This window comes from Dicentrarchus labrax, unplaced genomic scaffold (genome assembly GCF_905237075.1).
Source record: "Dicentrarchus labrax unplaced genomic scaffold, dlabrax2021, whole genome shotgun sequence".
NCBI classification, from domain to species: domain Eukaryota; kingdom Metazoa; phylum Chordata; class Actinopteri; family Moronidae; genus Dicentrarchus; species Dicentrarchus labrax.
Genome location: NW_026136716.1, coordinates 14,586,853 through 14,607,487, shown reverse-complemented (window position 1 = coordinate 14,607,487; position 20,635 = coordinate 14,586,853). Strand labels below are relative to the sequence as shown.

At 39.8% G+C, this 20,635-nt stretch overlaps 1 protein-coding gene across 1 annotated transcript in view; it reads left to right on the top strand.

The window, feature by feature from the left end:
- prkx (protein kinase X-linked) overlaps window positions 1–19,474 on the top strand; it is a 41,919-nt gene extending 22,445 nt beyond the window's left edge. Inside the window, exons 5-8 of the mRNA XM_051427295.1 lie at window positions 4,807–4,902; window positions 9,039–9,096; window positions 14,218–14,295; window positions 15,602–19,474. Coding sequence (XP_051283255.1) covers window positions 4,807–4,902; window positions 9,039–9,096; window positions 14,218–14,295; window positions 15,602–15,727 — 358 coding nt within the window. The 3' untranslated portion in view covers window positions 15,728–19,474. The remainder of the gene's footprint in view (window positions 1–4,806; window positions 4,903–9,038; window positions 9,097–14,217; window positions 14,296–15,601) is intronic.
- Window positions 19,475–20,635: the final 1,161 nt, after the last annotated feature.

Sequence of the window (20,635 nt, the reverse complement as noted above, 5' to 3'; positions counted from 1 at the left end):
TGTTATTGTCTCAGTGTGGGGAAGCTATTCATTGTGTGCTTATTGGATACTGCAGAGCTGCGACAAATTAATGTGTGAATGGGAGTCATTGTTGTAGATGAAGAACAATGGTGCTGATCCCCTTTAGAAGAAGCGCTCTGGTTTATTCTAATGTTCTCCGTCATTTGCGATGAATAATAATGTGTGTGCCTTGTTGGCATTCTGAGAGAACAGGCCTGAAGGTTGAGATTGACTTAAACATTGATTGGGACTTTGTCTGGGGGACACGGCAGGTGATATTCTATAATCCAGCAGTTAATTAATTGAAGCAAATAGAATGGCCCTATCTTAATACTGGCTGCCATTTTATTGCAATAGATTGTACTTTTATTTGACTATTTTTGTGCCATTAAATAAGAATAAAAATTCCAGTATTCTCTTTCCCTCAGAGACCAAAGCCCATTTCACCCAAAATCCTATAATAACAAAATGTACACTACAGGGAAACTGCTCTTCCTGCTACATGTTTTTGTTATTGCCTTAAAGAAAATACCTTGCAGTTCTCAGTGGTACTACGTTCTACAGAGGACATCGTCACATTAAACACTGTTGACAATGTGATCTGTGGATTGTGCAAAATATAGCCCGACTGGTATGGGATTTTTCAGACCATAAAATACTCTTTAACATTTTAAATAATTTAATACATTGTCAACCAGTTCTAGCTGACAATCCGAGAATTGCTTCTTGTCTATGCTGTTTGACACGGTATTGTAAATCACAGAGCACTCTGTTGGATAAATTTTGTAGTGCGCCCGATAGACAAGCATTTCTTTCTGCATTTTACACTGGGGGAAAAGACAGTTGTATCGGCTGATAATATTGGCTGACAGTGGGTTTATCAGAGCTTTTTATTAGGTTATTATTAATGGACCCTAATTAGGAATGTAACGATATACCAGTTAAAGACAGTTAAATCGTGATGCAAATATGTAAAGATTAAAATCGGTTAGATAAAAATGTACTGTGATACTCCTTTTAAACAGAAGGCGCTATCTACTTTTGTCTTTGCTTGTTTGACGTTCTATGTCAGTGATTCCCAACCCTTTTCCTTAAGGGAGCCCTATTCTACTATTGACTAAACTGACGACCCTTGACTAAGTAACATATTTTATAGATATTTCAAATTATATTCAATAACAACAACAAGCGCACAGAAAGTGTACAATGAACCCAAATAGTGAACACAATAACTGCAGGAAGATTGTGTAAAACGAGCAATTTGGATGAGTTTTGAGCAGAATTTCCTGTGAATATAGCATCAGAGATGGGTTTTTTTATATTTTTAGGAACTTTTTATACAATTCTCTGTCTGTTATGTATTTTTTATTATTCTAACAACAACATACATACTTAATAGGCTTGCAGCTGGTTGAAGGCTCTGTGAATATAGCTTGTGTTCATGCCTTCAAAGTCTTAAATAACAATCTAAACTTCAAAACAATTTTATTTAGTTTTCTTCAGAGAAACAAGCAAAATGCTGAGATATATGCCTTCAGTTATGCCCGTTTTTGGTCAAACCTTACTGCTTTAACTAATGTTTCTCCAGTCTCGATAAAAGGTCACCTGTGTGTGAGCTCGGCTTACCCCCACCCCTACATCCATGTTCTTTATATCCTGGTAGGAAAAGCTACGCAGCTTTGAATTTGTGGAAGGAATGTGACCTTCTCTCAGCATTCATCAGGGCAGGCTTTGAAGTGCTGCAGTCCCTGGCAGAGACTGGATGCTGCGCTGCCCTTAGCGCATCAGCAGACGTGTCCAGGGAGGGGGACTACTGTAAGACCCCCAAAGACAAAGAGCTCTCTTCATCTTGCAGTATTATGTAGCTGTTCGTCAGAGGTCCTGATCCAAGAATGTAGCGGCTGCTTCTGAAAAGTAAGCGGCGGTAGATCATCCACCTCCTGGGTGAAGCACAAGTTGAAAAAAACATTGAGTGAAGGGTCAGGGCCCTAAAGGGAGGAAGCCAAGAGAGAGTGGAAGAAAAAGAATGGGTCTTCCCTTCATAATCCTGCCTTCAGGACCAGATTTCTGGTCTTAATGGAAACCAATCATCCTGTGTGTATATGGAGTTGTACACGTAGCTGTGTATATGAAGTCTGACTCCTAACACTAAAACTCTGCCTCCTGTATTTATCTTTACCCCACAGACGAAGACCTGCTCCAGTTTGTAGGAAACCTATGGCGACTTAGAGAGGTTCACAGTCCCAGTGGCCTGAGCTTGGTTCAGGGTCACTTTCATGCTAATTATTGAAATAAGTTGCATCAAAAAGTATTTTAATGTGAAGACGAATCCCACTTTGGAATTTTAATTAAACCGTGTCTATTCCCGAAGTCAATTTTCTGGATTGACTGCATAAAAATGAAATTGACCTCTTTCCTTTCTCTTACCTCTCCTTGGCTCCCCGGTCAGTCTTCGTCCACCTCAGCTCAGTGGAGCGTCAGCCGGGTGATTAGAGACAGAGATCCTAGAGGAGAAACACTCTGTCCTATCACACCAGCCTGTCATCCCACAAAGTCAAAGTGTCACGGAGCTGGAGTAGTTTTTGACTTAGGACACGCACTTTAATAACTCTAACATTGTGGTACCTTTTAAGATAAATCACACCTCAGTCTTACCAGAAGTGGGGCTAAAAACGTATTTTAAATTTTTTTCCTGAGTTGGTCTCCAAAGCAAAGCTCATGGGGACATTAAAATAAAAGATACTTCCATTAGGAGTATTAATATCCTCAGTATGTCCCATGACAGCCATTGCATTAAGCTTCTTTTTGTTACATAAATGTTTACATGTTGGTGTTCTGTGAATATATGCCACAACACTAGTCTTACTATTTGGACAGGTAACATTTGTCTTAAAAATGTCAACCCGGCACTAGTCTGAACTGAATGCTTTGACATTAAAACAGCTGCAGAAGCATTAAGTTAACAACCCATCATTGTGTTTGAAATTCATGTTTTCTTTTCAAAATCATTAAAATTATATACACTATATGCAGTAAAATAGAATGTAATAAGCCTGTGTATATGTACGTGTGCAGTGTTTCTAAAGGTATTGTGTATGTACATTCGTAAAAATCGGTGATGTGATTGACAGTTTGACTGAGTGGTGTGTTTAGAGTCTCCGTCAGTGGAGGTAGGAGGTACTGGGTGCTGTGGCACTGTGGTGTCGGGTGGCTGATTGCATGAATGATCCTCCTAAGCACTTTAAGGCACTTGGCTGGATGAGTCTGTGGCTGAACATGCTAGAAATCATAGCTAGTAACTGTGAAAATAGAAATAATCACCGGATCCTCAAATTTCTAACTGCCCTTTAAGTATTCATGTCGGACAAACTAAAGCTAAGTTTAAAATTGTGATAATTTCATCAAAATCGCTTTGTCTGATTCAGGATTTTGCCAAAAATAAACACGTTGCACGCATTATCCTGATCAAAATAATTGAGATCCATGATATTGTCGTGATAATCAACAAAAACTTACTGGAATCAGTTTACCTTACATTTTATAGAGCAACAAATATTTTTTGTTCACAGATAGGACATCCTAATATTGTATATTGTCCCATACCTAAGCTGAACAGCCGCTCATTGCATGGAGCACATCATTTTTTTGCGTGAGGTGATTATTTCTGTAATATCTGAGCTGGAAATACCCAAGACCACATTTACAAGATTTAACAGATAAACATCAGCCACTGATATTGGTGAATGCCATCTTATTTGCCGATAGGCCCATGTCAGTCAACAAGGTGAATATCAGCCGATACCATTGAGTCAATATATCGGTGCAACCCTATTGAAAAGGGCTGTTTGAAGCCTTATTCATTATCCACTGCACTACCCCCGTTCTTCAGATACCTCATCTGAACAACAGTCATGACTCATCAAGCATTAACAAACTTGTAAATGACGTCTCTGATGGCAAAAGACTAAACCTTTTTGTTGTATACCCCCTTTTCAACACAGTGTAATGTGTTATTTTGGTTCGTGAATACAGTTTGTTCTCAGGGTGTTAATGAGAGTTTTATTATCACATTGTTTAAATCCTTTCTCTATCCATATAAAACTAATTACAAAACTGTTATGTATTCATCATAGATGACATTGTCTCCTGTTAGAAAATAGTCATATCATGTCGTCCTCCTCCCATTTTGCCGCGGTGACCCAGATTTTCCACCTATGACAGCACCAGTTTTGGAAAATGAAACAAAAAAAAACACTAGTGGAGTCTGTGGTGCACAGCAAGCTCCCAGACGCCCCCCCATCCCACAGTCTCCTGACTCTGGAGCTTTTCACCGGGAAGGCAAGCGGTGTGTGACAAACTGGTGCGATTATGCGCCTGTCTGCTCCATGCGTAATGCCTTCAGAGGCCCGTCCCATTATGTAATTTGTGGGTAATGACTTGTCCAGGCCGGAGCAGAGGGAATAAAAGGAGAGCTGGGAAAGCATTCAGTGGAGTGCGGCAGCAGAAGGCCTGTGGGTGGTAGAATCACACAGAATGGTCAAAATAGCTGTGAACAAAAGCTGCTTTGTCTACTGCTGAAAGTTTTCATACCCCTCCTCCCCATTCTTAATGGTGACCTCTCCACATGTTCGCTCGCCATTTTGTTCAGACTTATCCAGGTGAATGCGTGTAAGCTCTTGCCTGCTTTACCTTTTCCTTGCATCATGCTGTTTTTTTTGCCGAGCCCAAATTGAGTTTGCAAACTGTGACAGTGTGTGTGCAGCTTCAGAGGAGGAGGCTGGAGATGACATTTATTTCTCTCTACAGGTACCCGCCATTCTTTGATGACAATCCGTTCGGAATTTATCAGAAGATCCTAGCCGGAAAACTGGAATTCCCACGCCATCTGGATTTTTATGTCAAGTAAGTTCTGGACATCAGGTCAGGGTCAAAGTGTGTGTGTGTGTGTGTGTGTGTGTGTGTGTGTGTGTGTGTGTGTGTGTGTGTGTGTGTGTGTGTGTGTGTGTGTGTGTGTGTGTGTGTGTGTGTGTGTGTGTGTGTGTGTGTGTGTGTGTGTGTGTGTGTGTGTGTGTGTGTGTGTGTATTTTCAGCATACATGAATCATTAATGTCTTTGCATATACTAGGGAAGTCACTTTCTAAAAGTCAAGTTCAAACTAATTTAAGCTAACACATAATTTGTTCGCTATAGGGTAATTAATCCCCTCCCTACAGAGAGTGTTTCACCTTTCAGCACAGTCTTTATATTTTCCCATGTGGTGTCGTACAACTGCACTGTGTGTCTGGAGATCATGATGCCAGTGTGAATTTAATATGCCGGCTCCAGCTCTGTCATTATCCTGACAACCTCCTCCTGAAACAAAGCCAATGGGCCGCGTATCCTTCAAATAAATCTTGCTATCTCATAGGTGATTGCCTTTTTACGAGCTTCTGGCTTCTGAGGATGAGTGTGGTGAAAAGGAGGCTGTCAGACACACTGGTGTTCAATTACAGGGAAATTCTGGTTCATAACAAGTGGGATTAGGACTGGAAGATGAGGCCTAAAAATAAAATCTCCCAATTTTTACAGACAGAAGACACCATATCTTTGGCATAGTGGAAAACACCACATCTGTAATGTCTTATCACTGGGGCCCCTTCTTAACATATGAGATGGGATGATTCTTTACATTCATGTGTGTAGATGAGTGAATTGGGGTTGTTTTACAGAGTCCTTCGCAGCTGTAGTATCCCCAAATTGTAACATTCATAGTTTAAATCTCCATCCTTTTGTTTTTTTGTATCATCTTGAAACTTAAATTATCGCCCAGCTCTAACTGATGTTTTATTTTTATAGTCTAATCTTTCATTTATATTTTCCTTTGCTATTGGAAGAGAAGGGTGAAGCGAGGGAGTTGTGATCTGCAACTACACCGCTAGATGCCAGTAATTTCCTACACGCTAGTCCTTTAACTTTAGAATGCAAAGCCCCCCAAACTTCTCCTGGAAAAAAAACCCCACCAAGAACCTCAGTGTCCTTTCCTGTAGTGCCAGGACTCCTATCACATCATTTGAAACCAAAACCTGGTCTGCAGGTGGACGTGTTCATAAGCTGTGGCCAGTCAGGAAATGATAGTCTCCCTACTGAGGGTCACTGACACACTCCACCCAACCCCCCCTACCATTTAAATGACTATTTAAGCATAATACTTCAAACGACTGTTGGGGCCACATTGGCCGTGGATTGGGGTCTCTAAGTGCTGCAGCCTCCCTTTAACGTGGGGACAATGAGCTCCCTGGAGCTAAAGAGGGGCTTCAGGTTGACCTGCAGTCACTAATGACACACCCAGCTGATTTGGACCGGTTCCCCCACCGCTCACACTGCCCATTAGAACAGCTGGAGGGCACAGGAATGTGCAAGATTACAGGCTCATTGTACTCCCTGTGTGTGTGTGTGTGTGTGTGTGTGTGTGTGTGTGTGTGTGTGTGTGTGTGTGTGTGTGTGTGTGTGTGTGTGTGTGTGTGTGTGTGTGTGTGTGTGTGTGTGTGTGTGTGTGTGTGTGTGTGTGCGTGCGCGCTCACTCAATCAGTCCTGACACAGTGGCCCCGGAGAGCCCAGACACACACTGCTTCCCCTGATAATTCAGCGAAGCCACAGCTTCCCACTGTTAAGCCATCTATCTTGCAGCCAGCAGACAGAAGGATTTTTAATATTTCCACCATTTATATCACTCTTACACAGTTCCACGTCACACACTCCCATCCATCAAGAAGTGAAAGGCCTTGCAGAGGACTGCAGGCAGACTGCTGCGTCTGAGCTATGCTCAGACAGACTGGAGGACTGTCCCAGGGTGACCCCAGCAGTAAAAGTCTTGTATGGCATTAGTCATAAAATTAGTTGGTTGTTAAGGAGATGTTATGGACCTGTTGACATTGTGTTGGCCCAATCTAGCACCCTCTCCACCACCTCCATGTCTTCCTCTGCTGTCTATATGTGGTGGGAAGCTTGTGCGTAATCCCTGAGACGTGTTTGGTTCCCTAGGAGGCTGAGAGGAATTTCTTAGAGGGACTTTAATGAGTAACACTAAACATACTTTAAACAGCTACTGTCACAGTGCTCTTAAAGCAACTGCTGCAGTGGAGCTCAGCCACTTGTATAATAAAGAGCTGTGTGTACTCTTTCATGAATAATACAGCTCTTCAAGTCTGTGGTGAGAGAAAATTAAAAGAGAAAATGTTTTTGATCTATTTCTAAGGAAAATCAGGCATAATTATTTGTTACAGTAAATTAAAAATAATGTTCAACATTAAAAAAATCAGTGAATATGAAAAAGGTTCAATTTGAGAATAAAGCAGCTGAATTGATATTTTTGGTACTGTAACAAACTGAAAACATTGTTAGCAAGCAGTTGTCTGTTTACACATCCAGCAGAGAGACTGCAAACAAAAGGTGACTTAGAAAAACAAATCAATTAGAAAAATCAATAAAAATGTAGGTATTTTAGCATCTATGCAGAAATGATGTGGATAAACTATGAATTATAATACTCTTAACTGCTAGAAATATATGTATACATAAATGTTGATATTTATGAACATCAGAATGTATTTTTTATACGTTTTATAACGTGAATAACCTTTGCAAACTTCACATCATTGGAAGACTCTCCCTACTCTGCCTCTGATTGGTCCTAATGCTTTAACCATCTCACCACTCATGCCAGAGTGGGGAAAAAAATCACGTGGGCCTACTCTATCTTAAAAACATTATTTTTTCATGTCTCATTTATGAATCTCGCATTAGCCTGTAGTTTGGCATGTTGAGATAAATGTAATTACTTCTGTGACCCAAACAACCAACCAGCCATACTTGTAAGCAGCTGGATATACTTGTCTTTAGCTGCATAAAAGGCTTTCTTTATCAACCAGTGAGATGGCAGTTTAGGCGGAAAAAATCAAGTGTGAATGAATAACAACTAACACATAATCTGTTATGCAACACAGGTAGCCTTATCCTAAACTAACTTTATGCTGTAAAATCGATGTGATGCTGTTCATTTGTGTTGCCGAAAATGGCTGTAAGGCAGCTGCTGCAAACAGACTTACTTAACCATGATCCACAATTTTCAATCAGTGGTGTCAAATACAAAATTCTGAATTAAATTTCAACACTACTTATTAACTGTCTGCTGGTTGGTGCTGAGCAGGTAGCGTACATTGGCTCTATCAGAACTTTTTCACTGGCAATATCTGCCTTAAAGACCAACTAACAGAAGCTTTTTAGAGCTGCTGAGGGTGAACTGCAGAGTTGGTCATTATATTCTTTAATAGTGATTAGTGCAGCTTAAAGGGGAATACCTCAAATTGTAATTGGAAAAGGGAAAAGTGAACGTTGTTGAAAAATGAAACACAGAATATATCTTTTTTTTTTCCTTCCCCCAATCTCCCTTCTTGTTTTGTCCCCATCATTTCCGGATGAATTCTCCTTCATGAAATCCATGAAAAGGCATAAATACAAATACCCCCCCCACTGATTAAAATATTTCTCTGTGACATATCACTCCTGTCTTTAAGCATAGGAAGGATTCCGTCAAAAACAGAGAAATAGCTGACTTGTCAACATCTAGCTGCTGTATTTATGAGCCTGTCAGCAGCTCGTCGGGCGTGAGATACAGCACCTTTATCAAAAGCTCTCTGTTCGTCAGCAGCTATCACATTTCATCCGAAAGCCTACACTCTGCCATTTTAAAACCCCTGTGAATCATCCTCATTCTCTTCTCAGAGATGTCTACATCACGTGTACTAGTCTCAGAAAGGTCCTGTCTGCAAAAAAAAGTGCTCACTTTCTCCAATTAAAAGATTGTCAAAGGGACACAACTTACTGAGCCACCCCTCGTCACCTTCAACAGGCTGTCAGGCTACCTTTGGTGAGGGTGCATTTGTCATTCTGACAGCGCTGGGGAGGACCACATGACAGTTTTTCCTTGAGAAAGAGCAAGAGGGTGGTGGGGGGGCACATGTACCGCTTTGGATTCATTCACTGTTTCTTTTTCCCCCTAGAGACCTCATCAAGAAATTTCTGGTCATTGACCGAGCCAGACGGCTAGGCAACATGAAGGTGAGTTGGTTAGACTTCCTGTCTCCCTGATACACATGGCAGCTCACCATATTGCATACCTTCAGTAAGTAGTTAGACATCAGCAGTCTAGGGTCCAGGACAGGACAGGACAGGCCCACAGTGTGATTGAAGCTCCACATGGTTCCAGTTAGTCATAAATGAAGAGAAATTTACAAAAGGATTGTTTGGACTTTTCCCCTTTCAGCAGGGTGGGTGTCTTTCTGTGGGTGCTTCCATTTGTAATGTGTCTGACTTGTAATCCAAATATTAATGAAAGCAAGCTTACAACGTGTTTTCATGCCTCAGTTATTGAAATCCAACCTTTGACCAATCTATAAGGAATCATTTGAGATAACATATATTATTCTCTTTCATCAGAGAATTGATTAACCAGTTTAGCATTAATGATTTCTGCCTTTAGCAATTGACCCTTCCTGAGTCCCGCCCCTTTTTGGACTGTGCTCCACGCAGCAGAAGATTTCATTGATAAACAGTTAAGGAAGCCACGGTCAACTTTTCCTACCTGTGCTTAGATAGGCTCTGTGCTAGGTTATGATAGGCTAGTCTATGTTGAAAAGACAACCAAGTTTTGAAGATGGTTAAAAGATAAAACACATCAAAACTTAAGTTAGGTAGCAAATGTTAGCAAGCCGTCGCTAACTAGCTAGCTAAAAGGCATCAATCATTAGCTAACTAGAGTTTTGCTACAGTACAAAATACTAGCTAATCTACATAAGTATATTAGTTAGCTATCATTTTACTTACATTAACTAACTTAAGATGTGACTGTATATTTGTCACTTTTATCTTACAACCATCTTCAAAATGTGGTTGTCTTTTCAACATAGACAAGCCTATCACATAGCATATCTAAGAACAGGAAAAGGAGGAAGTTGGCCGAGGATTGTTCAACTGTTATTGGAGCACAGAGGAAAAAGGAGCGGAACTTAGGAAGGGTAGATTTGACCCCATACTGACCTTTTCCATCCAACTGCTGCTTCATGGGCAGCGAGCCTCCTTTAGCAAAGTGAGCTGTAAGTCTGGAGTGAATGAATCTTTTTGACACCCTGTCGTAGGATTATGACGGGGATTAAAAAAACACATGAATCTGCTCCATTTGACACTTTAGCTACACTACAGAACCTAAACACAGAAGAAGGCCTGAAATGTGGGTGAAACGCATTTCCACTAATTTCACTGTCTACAGCCTCAGGAATTTGACTGACATTTTTTTTCTAGTGATCTCTTGGAGGAATTACAGAGTGTAAAATGGTGTGTGCGTTTTACATTTTACTGGGAGCCTGCCACTTCATCACTCATCAATGGGAGGCTGTGTAGATTCCCATTCAAACTGGAGGACTGGAGCATTTCAATTAACAGTAGTGAAAAGAGCGGGAGACTGAGAGCTGCTCTCAATAAAACAAATACTCCTCTAAACCCAGTGATTAACTCCACATAATCCCAGACAAGATGATATTGATTTGTGGCTGCCAATATTCCAGTCACATCGTTCATTAACAGCACTGATGCTTCTGTGCAGTCACAGGCTGTCTTTCCTCATGTACAGAGGCTGGACAGTGCCACTATAATAACAGAGTTTAATTACAATTGGTTCATACATTCCAAAATTCCAAAAGCTATTATAAATGTATTTAATTAATTTGAAAAAGGAATTGATAATTATATATATCATATTACCTCTTCTTTCAATGATGAAATTACATTTGCGTCACAAAATATATATTTTTAAGGGATTTTAAATGGTATTTCTTTGTCTCATTTGCTAATTTATCTACCGATCATATTCCATCTCTAAGTTTTTGTAACTCCATTTTTGCTTTAATTTAAAGTTGTGTAAGCATTTTAATATCACCCAATTGATTATTTGTGTAAGCATTTTAATATCACCCAATTGATTATTATCTCATTTTATTTACAAAGTCCTGATTTAATTTCATTTGATTGAACTCTTAAATATTTCATTTTACCAACAAAAAAAGAAATGTCTATCTATTTTTGCAAAATGCAAATAACCTGTTAAATCTGACAATTTATAAAATTGTACAGGTTTTGTTTTCAGAAAAAAATGCTAAATAACTTACCTTTGACCTACATATGCAAAAGACTTGCTCAACTTACAAGGCTGTTATTTATTATTCAATAAAAACAAGATAACATTAACTAAGAGTTTACAGCCATGCTAGCAGCTTGGTAGCGCTTACTTGAGCTAAATGCTAACACCAGCATGCTAACATTCTTATAATGATGATGCTAACATGCTGATTTTTAGGGATGTAATGTTTTCCATGTTCACCTTTTGTAGTTTATATTCAATTCAATTCAATTTTATTTGTATAGCATCAATTCATAACAGAAGTTATCTCAGGATACTTTTCAAATAGAGTAGGTCTAGACTGAACTCCTTACATGCGAGTTAGAACTAAAGCACAGCTAAGGCTGATGGGAAAAGTGTAGTTTTGTATTTGAACCAAAGTACAGGACTAACTGAAATTATGACCTGATGGTGGCACAAGAGGAAAAGTCGTTAAAGTGATCAGAATTCCTTTCGTTGTAATAGAGCGTTGCGAGGATGATGTGGTCGAGACAGACGACCACCCACCTAGAGCCGGAGGATCTGTCCTAGTTTTTCCTTGCCCTTGTCGCCAAGTGCTTGCTCATGGTGGTACTGTTGGGTCTCTGTAAATAATGTTATAAGGAGTTCGGTCTAGACCTGCTCTATTTGAAAAGTGTGGGCGCTATACAAATAAAATTGAATTGAATTGAATTGAATTGAATGTGTTTTTGTAGTTCAAGCCGGGAGTTGGTGACGACAAGAACCAATGGGATTTTGGGAGCTCTGGCTAAAAAGGTCTATTTTTTGTTTAGCACAACTATAAATGAACTACACCACGGTCGCATGACTTTAACGTCATCACCACTAAACTTCCAATTAGTAATTAAATCTTCTAATTAAAATCTACAAGCTGGAAAATTGGAAAGTTTGAGTTGGAATAGTTTGCAATAGTGCAAGTATAAACACAGCAAGGCTGTAAAGGCGGACCAGTGAGTAAATAAGTCTCAGCGTTTGCCGTGCTGATGTTTAATGTCACCGACGACCTCTGTAGTCTCATTTAGCCACTTGTTGGCTACTGCGTTTTTTAAGACGATGGAAAAAAGCTTCTAAATTCTCAGGTGGGATATTTACTGACGTATTTTTTATATATTTTAAACGTGAAAATCTGTTAAGCTTGCGTTAACCACAGACCTTATTTCAGGCATCGAAGCAAATCCTTGACTCAGAGGAGAGGGAACTGGAAGTGCTAAAATGCTAACTGAGTTCCAGGTTTTAGGACTCCTGCAGCACTGTATTCATCCAATAGCTGTGCAGGTTTCAGTCAGACCAAAGTGGTGGACCAAGGGACAACATTGATTTCCCTAGAGCCACGCTGCTAGCATGGCTAACAAAAACACAGGTTATCCCACACGGCTACGCGCTGTCATCCACTTTAATTCTCAGTTTGAGCTCATACAGGGCAGTGGCAGTCCCCACTAATTTATCTGCTCCCGCTGTTTGTATTGACAAGACATCAGCCTGACATCTGCACACAGCTGGCTAGCTATAGCTGTAGGAACAAACTGCACACTGTTCGCTCCGCTCCCATGGCTTCACCTCTCATAACCAGAGATAATATCTCATCGACACACACAAAGCGGGAGCTCAGATCAGTTAAATGAAATGAAATTAAAATTAAGTCTTACCCACAGAGCAGCAGCAGGAGCTCTGATTGGCCAGCTGTTGAGTATTAGCAGAAGTTGAGTGTTAGGTTTGGCCTATCAGAGCTCCTGCTGCTGGTCTGTGGGTTTGCTTTAAAAGGTGCATTTTCAAATTCTACTATTATTTTATCATTTAAAGACCATGTTGAACCGCCATATTTCTACAGTAGCCCAGAGGGGACAAAGTGCACACTAGCTTTAGAGAGGGGCGTTCGTGTTTTTCATTGCCACCATGGTTTCTCCTTCACGCTTGGAAGCAGGCGATGAAGGGAGGGAGTTTCGATCTGCAGCTACATCCTAAGACCTATAAATGTAATTATTTTTTTAACTGTTTAAAAACGAATTGCCTTTGTGCACTCCATACAGGCAGATATTTTTCTCTTTTTGCTGTATTGACTTTATACTGAAAGAAACCACAGGAAGAAAGAGATGAGTATCATGTGTGTTTAGACTTTGTTATTCCCAGTAGATTCCTCCAAACAGGAGATCCATTAATTCAGTTTCCAGTGTTAGTGTGAGACACCAGCTCTGTGGTATATGTTGTTGTTATTGAAGTGAAGATGCTGGCAGATGATATTTTCCATCGGTTATTTTTTTCTTTCTGAACCTTTTCATGTTCAAAAATGCCCAGATGTTTATTGTTGTTATGGTGGGAATCTGTATTTAAACCACCCCGGGATATGACGAGTGTCCACTGAAACAAGGCAGATTGCTGACATTCTTTGAGGCACGTTTTTACTGCAGCTTTAACAGTGAATAAAACTGGCCATCAGAACTCATCTTTATAGGAGCAGCAAATCCTGACAGGCTGTTATATCATTTTTAATATTACCTATATCACTACAGAAGTCAAAATAAAAACAACACTGGGTCCCATGCAAGAAGCAGTATGTACAATTCTCTTATTTTTGTTTCTATCCAAGATTTGTTCTTATTTTCTTAGTACCCACTGATTTCTTTGATTCTATCTATCTGTCACGTCTTTTTTGGTGGCGTGTCTCCAATTCTTGGCCATGTGCCTGAGTATTTCCACATGGCACACCACCCTTACATGTTGTTTATTGGGCATTATCTGTGCAAATAACATACAATCAGCCACATGCCTCCAATTTAAGATCAAATGAGATTCATCATTCGGAACACCTGGGTATAAACAGATTTGGATGTTTAGGAACGTTCGGTGCATCTGGATGTGATTTCTCTTAAATATAAGATACATTTAAGAGAATGTTGCTGCATGAGGCCCATTGTTGTATACAGAGGAAGCATGAGCAGTGTGCTCAGCTCCGAGCTGCACATGCATGTGTTGTACAGTATATGTGTTTACAGCCATGGTTTCTGTTTCAGAATGGAGCAGAAGATGTAAAGAAACAAAGGTGGTTCAAGACAGTAGACTGGGAGGCAGTTCCTCTGAGGAAACTGAAGGTGAGAGCACTTTTCAAAAGTCTCTGTTTCTCTTCAACTGCAAATCAAGTTAATGTTTTGGGAATATGATATTTATAGGTATGTTTTCATTAGTGTATAATTAGCTGAAAATAAAAAATGTTGTGTTTTCGTTACCTTAGAATGATCTGTTTTCATCTACAGAGGGAGCGGGTCCCGCAAGAAGTGTTTTGCTTTTCTCTTTAAATTAAATTTTATATCACGATTTGATTAACTGTTAATGTACTTTAACCATTAAATCAACATGCAGCAGTGTAGTTGCAACTCGTCTTAAAGCTGACAATGGACAGCTGAATTATCTTTTATTATTATTTCTTTTTCTAAAACAAACAGATGAGGCAAAAAAAAAAGCTTCAGTTAGTTAACTGAATATAGTGTTGTAATTTGCAATATAGAAAACACTAAAAGACCAGCAGCTTTAGAGACTGTTTGACCTGATGGTTAAAGAGAGAGATCGGGTGTTATATGAGGCACTAACCCTGGTTATTTGAAGGTATGGGCACCCTTTGACATATTTTGGTGATTTTTTTTTAATTGAAAAGATGTAAACACAACCTTTCAAGGATATGAAACTTACAATATAATATTTTCAGCAACAAATAAAAACCTCATTGTGGGATATTGTGGGCAAACATTTCTACATTGTTAGTACTCCCTGGCAGATGTCGCAGCTTGCAGACAGTTTTTGTAGCAGCTAAAAGTCTATTATATGGGATTTTTTTCCCATTGCTCTTTGCAAAAGGCTTCTAGTTCTGCAATATTCTTGGGCTGGTTTGCATCCATAGCTCTTTGAAGATCTACCCACAGAATTTCAATGATATTTAAGTCAGGGGACTGTGAGGGCCATTCCAAAACCTTCAGCTTGCGCCTCTTGAGGTAGTCCATGCTGGATTTCAAGATATTTTTAGGATCATTATCCTGTTGTAGAAGCTTTCCTCTTTTCAGCTTCAGCTTTTTAGTGGAATCCATTCTTCCACCCACCCGTGCACCCTGTATCCATACTCAGTGTGGGCGGTGGTCAATGCAGTACCTCATACAGCCCCACTTCAAAATACCTGAACTATCCCTTTATTGTCTTTAATACATTTTAAGGGCATTACTCCATGATAATACGAAGGCTAATAGCAGCAACATTCATGCTGCAAGTATCGGCTAAGTTAGTGTTAGTCCTTTTTGGGTCAAGCTGTTGTGTAATTTCCAATATGGTGAAACCCTGAGATACTGCATTAGCTTTGTTGTTTCAGACCTGCCCATTGAACTTGAACTAAATGTTCCGTTGTCTCCACAGCCTCCCATTGTTCCTAAGGTTTCCCACGAGGGTGACACCTCTAACTTTGATGTTTACCCAGAGGACGACTGGAAGAAAGACCCTCCCGTGCCTCAGAAGGACTTAGAGATCTTCAAAAACTTCTGATCACTCAGCTTGGTTAATTTATTGCTGGAATATCCCAAGAATTGACACAACATATTGTAAAGTTACCGTTACAGGTACCGTCATGGAGAGGATCCTTATTTATCGAAGCGGGGGGGAGTTATGTAATAATGGCCTCCCCCGGAGACAAACTCCAAATGATTGATACTGTGACGTGTGTCATACCACAGAGATGATTTGCTTTTTATATTTTTATTTATATGACTTGAGTCAAACCTTTTGCTGTTTTTATTTTAATTTTTTTATCACATTTTTTCTCTGAGCCTGCTCATATGCAAAAAAAAAAAAAAAATCTGGTTCCACTGAAACCAAAAGACTGTTACTTTCTAGGTTTAAAAAAGAGAATATTCAGGTCTTTTTTTGATATTATCATGTTTCATTTTGTATCTCTTTTTAAAATGTTCATGCAGTCATATTTATTGTGACTCCAGACTGGTGCTGTAGCTGTCAGCGGGCCAGTAGCTATTAATGTGCGGTTTTAGACTCTTATACTGTATGTAGTCATGAATCAGCCACTTTATTTGAAAATGCGTGACCCGTAGCACTTGTAAAAAGGTGCCTTACATCATAGTTTGATGGGCATGATGTCTCGCAGTTACATAAAGTTCACTTGAAATAGTGCTTTTCTCAGCCTTCAACGCTAATAGAAGTTGAATCATGGGACTGTTGGTACATGTGAGGTGCTGTTGTAGAGAGCAGGCTGCCTAGTGTGCTGCCGTGTCTCCTACTGTAACGTTTTCTTCCCCGAGCTCTGTCAATTCCTGTTGCAGCAGCTTTATTTGCAGCCAAAGGACTTTGTTATTACCATACAGTCACAGCTGTTCTACAAATGAACTACAGACTCTCCCATGACACTTCCCTCATCATCATCATCATCATTATCATTGTTGTCGTGCTTTTAAAAGCCGGGTTATATGAGGTGAAGGTGAGGTCAATATTTAAACGTGCTACCAGGAGTGTTTGACTGGTTATCAAACAGTCTTCATTTTATACTGATGCCTCTATATGACCTACATAAAAACAAGACCATAGCTAGAAGATTGGTTATTTCTGTATACCGCTTTTGTCCACAGGGGCCGCCAGAATCAACACAAAATTAAAATTCCTTTTAGCAACTTTAAAGGTCCAGTGTGTAACATTAAGGAGGCTCTGTTGGCAGAAATGGAATAGTATATTCGTAGGTATGTTATCATTAGTGTATAATGACCTGAACATAGGAAGAATTATAATAAGCTGTTTATATCTACAGACACTGCAGGTAGCCTTCGATGGAGGCTGCCATGTTCAACCACCATGTTTCTCCTGTAGCCTAAAAGGGACAAACCAAACACTGGCTGTAGATAGGGCCTTTCAGTAGCTTCATGGCCACCGTAGTTTCTCCAACAGACTTCACAACCTGTTCCCTTTCCAAGGTCGTCAAATACACAAACTAACGGTTTTGAGTTAGTTGCAACTTCACTGCTAGATGCCATTAAATCCTACACACTGGTCCTTTAACTTCTCACTCTATAGAGCTGCATTACAGTTGACCGACAGTATTCATCAGCGTTTCATGTTATTGTGTAGTAGAGGCTTTGGTGTTTCGGGACAGTATAGACCTTTCAAAATAAAATTCATATCTTTTTTTTTTTTTTGCTGCCATTAAAATCCAAGTGATCCTGTGATTTTTGTTCCTCATCCTTCTTTATAGAACTAACTGTCTGCACTGTAGATTGGCAGATTAACAGCGAATAGTGTGAAACATAGGAACAGAATTGTCATCCTTGTACATTCTCTCATTGGGTTATGTTCTAATAAGTGACAAGATAAAAAGATTAGAAATAGTAGAGGAATAGATTCTAAGATTTGCCATTTTCTGGAACCCCATCAAGGACCCCAGGTTGGGAATCACTGTGTTAGTAATGAAATAAAATGCAGAAAGACCATTTTGAGTTATAAATCCATGGTTTTTCAAAGAAAACGAGGACCTTCGTTTTGATTGGTATAAAAATCCTAAATCCTGCCGGTAGTTGATTGGTCAACGCAGAACCTTGCTGGATGAGATCACATTGTGTTTCGGCAACATTTGGAGCCAATTTTATTTGCTGCGTTCTTTTGCAGGAGCCCTCTGTGTCACTACCATCACTTTTCTATCACAGTAGAATGTTAATGTTAGTGAAAAAAAGCCCTATTTTTATTTTCAGTGAACAGTTTTAGGACATTTTGCCATCTTCTAGCGTCCCATTGCCTTCAAGCTGAATATTGTTTTGATACACAGCTGACAACATTTGCTCTCATCAGTGCAACTTCCAGTTCTCTGCAGTGTATCCGTTACCTCTCTGTGTTCTTGTACAGAAGGTGTTTCACGTGTCTTTTCTCTTAACAATACTCAAACAATTGTTAGAGCAAATATTCAGCAGGCACCTGACATACTCATCGCTCCACGCATTGCCTCATTCACACATTCTCATCTGGCTGCTGCCACACTTGAATGTCATCAACTAAGAAACAAAATCTTGTTCTTGTGCTTTTTCTTCACTCTTACATCACAGCTGTTCTGGAGAGTTCTTATGTCCCAAAGGAATGAATCCCTCTGCCTCATTAACTGGATTTCTGAGGGCAATATCAATATTTTACAGGTTGATCTATATTATTTGAACACTGAAACCTTTGAGGTGTAATGAAGGTAAATATTTTTAACTATGGCTCCTTTTAAATTTAAAAGGTTGTGACAAATATATGTACTGAGTGCGACATTTTACAGTTGAGAAAAACTTTAAAACGACACAATTGATTAAAATGTTTAATTGTATTTTAGCCCCTCACCCACGCTGCTGCGAACAAATCACACACAAAAATCCAGAGAAGTGAGTTAACCACAGAAAAAATGAAGGAAAATTATTAATCATTATTAAAAGAGTGGAAAACCCTGTTAGAACCTTTTTAGCACCAGGCTAAAGGATGGCACAATCCTGGCACATTCTGACCTCGACTTTTAGGGTAATCCCTCAGTTTGCAGGGTCATCCCATGAAAGTCTACCGAACACGGGGCTAAAAGGGTCTCGTTAGGGTTAGTAGAAGTGCAATGTGGATCGTATAGCTCTGGACTACCAGCGTGAAAAGTTTCCAGTGTCAACTCTGAACCCAGGACTTAATCCCACTGTACTCCTGGAAAATCAGAATCAAGTTTCTGCATAAATACTTCCATTTCCATTGTACACCAGTCCATCCCATCATGTTGATTCACCATCAATGAAACACTTAATTTTAAAAGTATTAATCCTATCCATCATCCTCCCTTTTACAGTGAACATGTGCAGTATATGGGCCTGCACACATCAGCATGTATTTCCACAGCAGCAGCTCTGTCTCCTGTTTATATGTAGCTTTTAATGATGTAAAAATCACCACTGTTGACAATGCCTGTTATATCACACACCACTTTGTATATGTAAAGCTTTTTCTGCTGAGTAGAGGAGCCTGGACTCTCAGTGCGGTGCTCGTCCATTTAGAGCAGTTTTTGTACAATGCATGTAATGTCTGTAACCTCCAGCCCCCGCCCATTATGTCTCACCCAGAATGCTTTGTCGGCGCGGTCATACATCGTTTTCTACCCAGTACATAACAATGCCTTTTAATATACAGTTACTCCCTTTATACCTATGGAATGGCACATGTTTGTATGAAGACTAAAGAGTCTTTGAAAATGTTTGAAAACCTGGAAGTGAAAAGAAAGAAACATGTTCTCTTCTTCTCTTGTCCTGCCTGGTCCTTCCTGTCCTCGCTCTTTCTCTCCACGTCCTCCAATCTGTCAGCAGCTGCAGGCCGGCGTCGCTCTGAAGGTCAGCCGTCGGCCTGTGTAGTCGAGCAAAGCTTTCATATTTACAAAATGGAAATCTGACATTTGGGAAATGAAGTCTTCATTTCGGCGATGTTTAAAGCCTCTCCGGTTCAGGTTTCCGTGACAAAGTGTACAGACTGCCTGCACGCAGCTCTCTGGGGCTGCAGAGGTGAGCATCAGTATGTATACAGGAAGGGAGACAGCACAGTCATACTGTTTATACAGAGAACATGCTGCACATCTACCCTGCTCGAGGATAAATAGGAAAGCCTCTTTTCCATTTTATTTCCACTGATAACAAAAAGGCATTTGCAATGCGAGTACTCAGGCTGATTTCTGAAAGACTTGACGCATCTGTAGCTTGCACTGCAGCTAAATAAACGTCATCTGCACGTCACGCTAGCAAATAAAGTGATGAGAGGTGCACCGTTATCAGTCTCGGCTGTTTCCTCATCGTGCTGAACGCGCAAACGGTTAATCATCAAACTGGCTGTTCTGTTATACACTAGTTTAATGTAACGTAGCTCGCACTGCACGTTAATGTAGTTTATTTTGTTGAAATACTTCAAAACATCACTATTATGCCTGGTCGTCATTCTGCCTGTAACAGTAGATTATGTGGTACTGAAAGCTTTGATCATTTTCTGCGCAGAATTTTTCCTGTAGAATTATGCAAGTACTCTATACTTTGAATGAATACTGACGTCCAAATCCAGTACTCATGAATGAACAAAATCAAAAATGTAACATTACAAGACTGATTGCAAAAAAAATTATAAAAACCTATTCATAACAGAGGAACTAAGACAGAAAAACAATACCTACTGGAATCCTACAATATGTAATTTCTGCCGCTATGGGGATCTCTCGCATCAATCCAATAATAAAAGACATTTGGTGACATTGTGAGGTAGTTGTTGTCTTCACCACCATTGCCAGTTAGGATTCCTGCAGTGTACAGAAGATTTTTACCGGGAGCAAAATCATCCACAGAGGTCTCTTCTTCTCCAAAACAAACAGACCTGGTGATTAAAACCAGTAAAAACACTGAATAAATCAATTTCACCTTA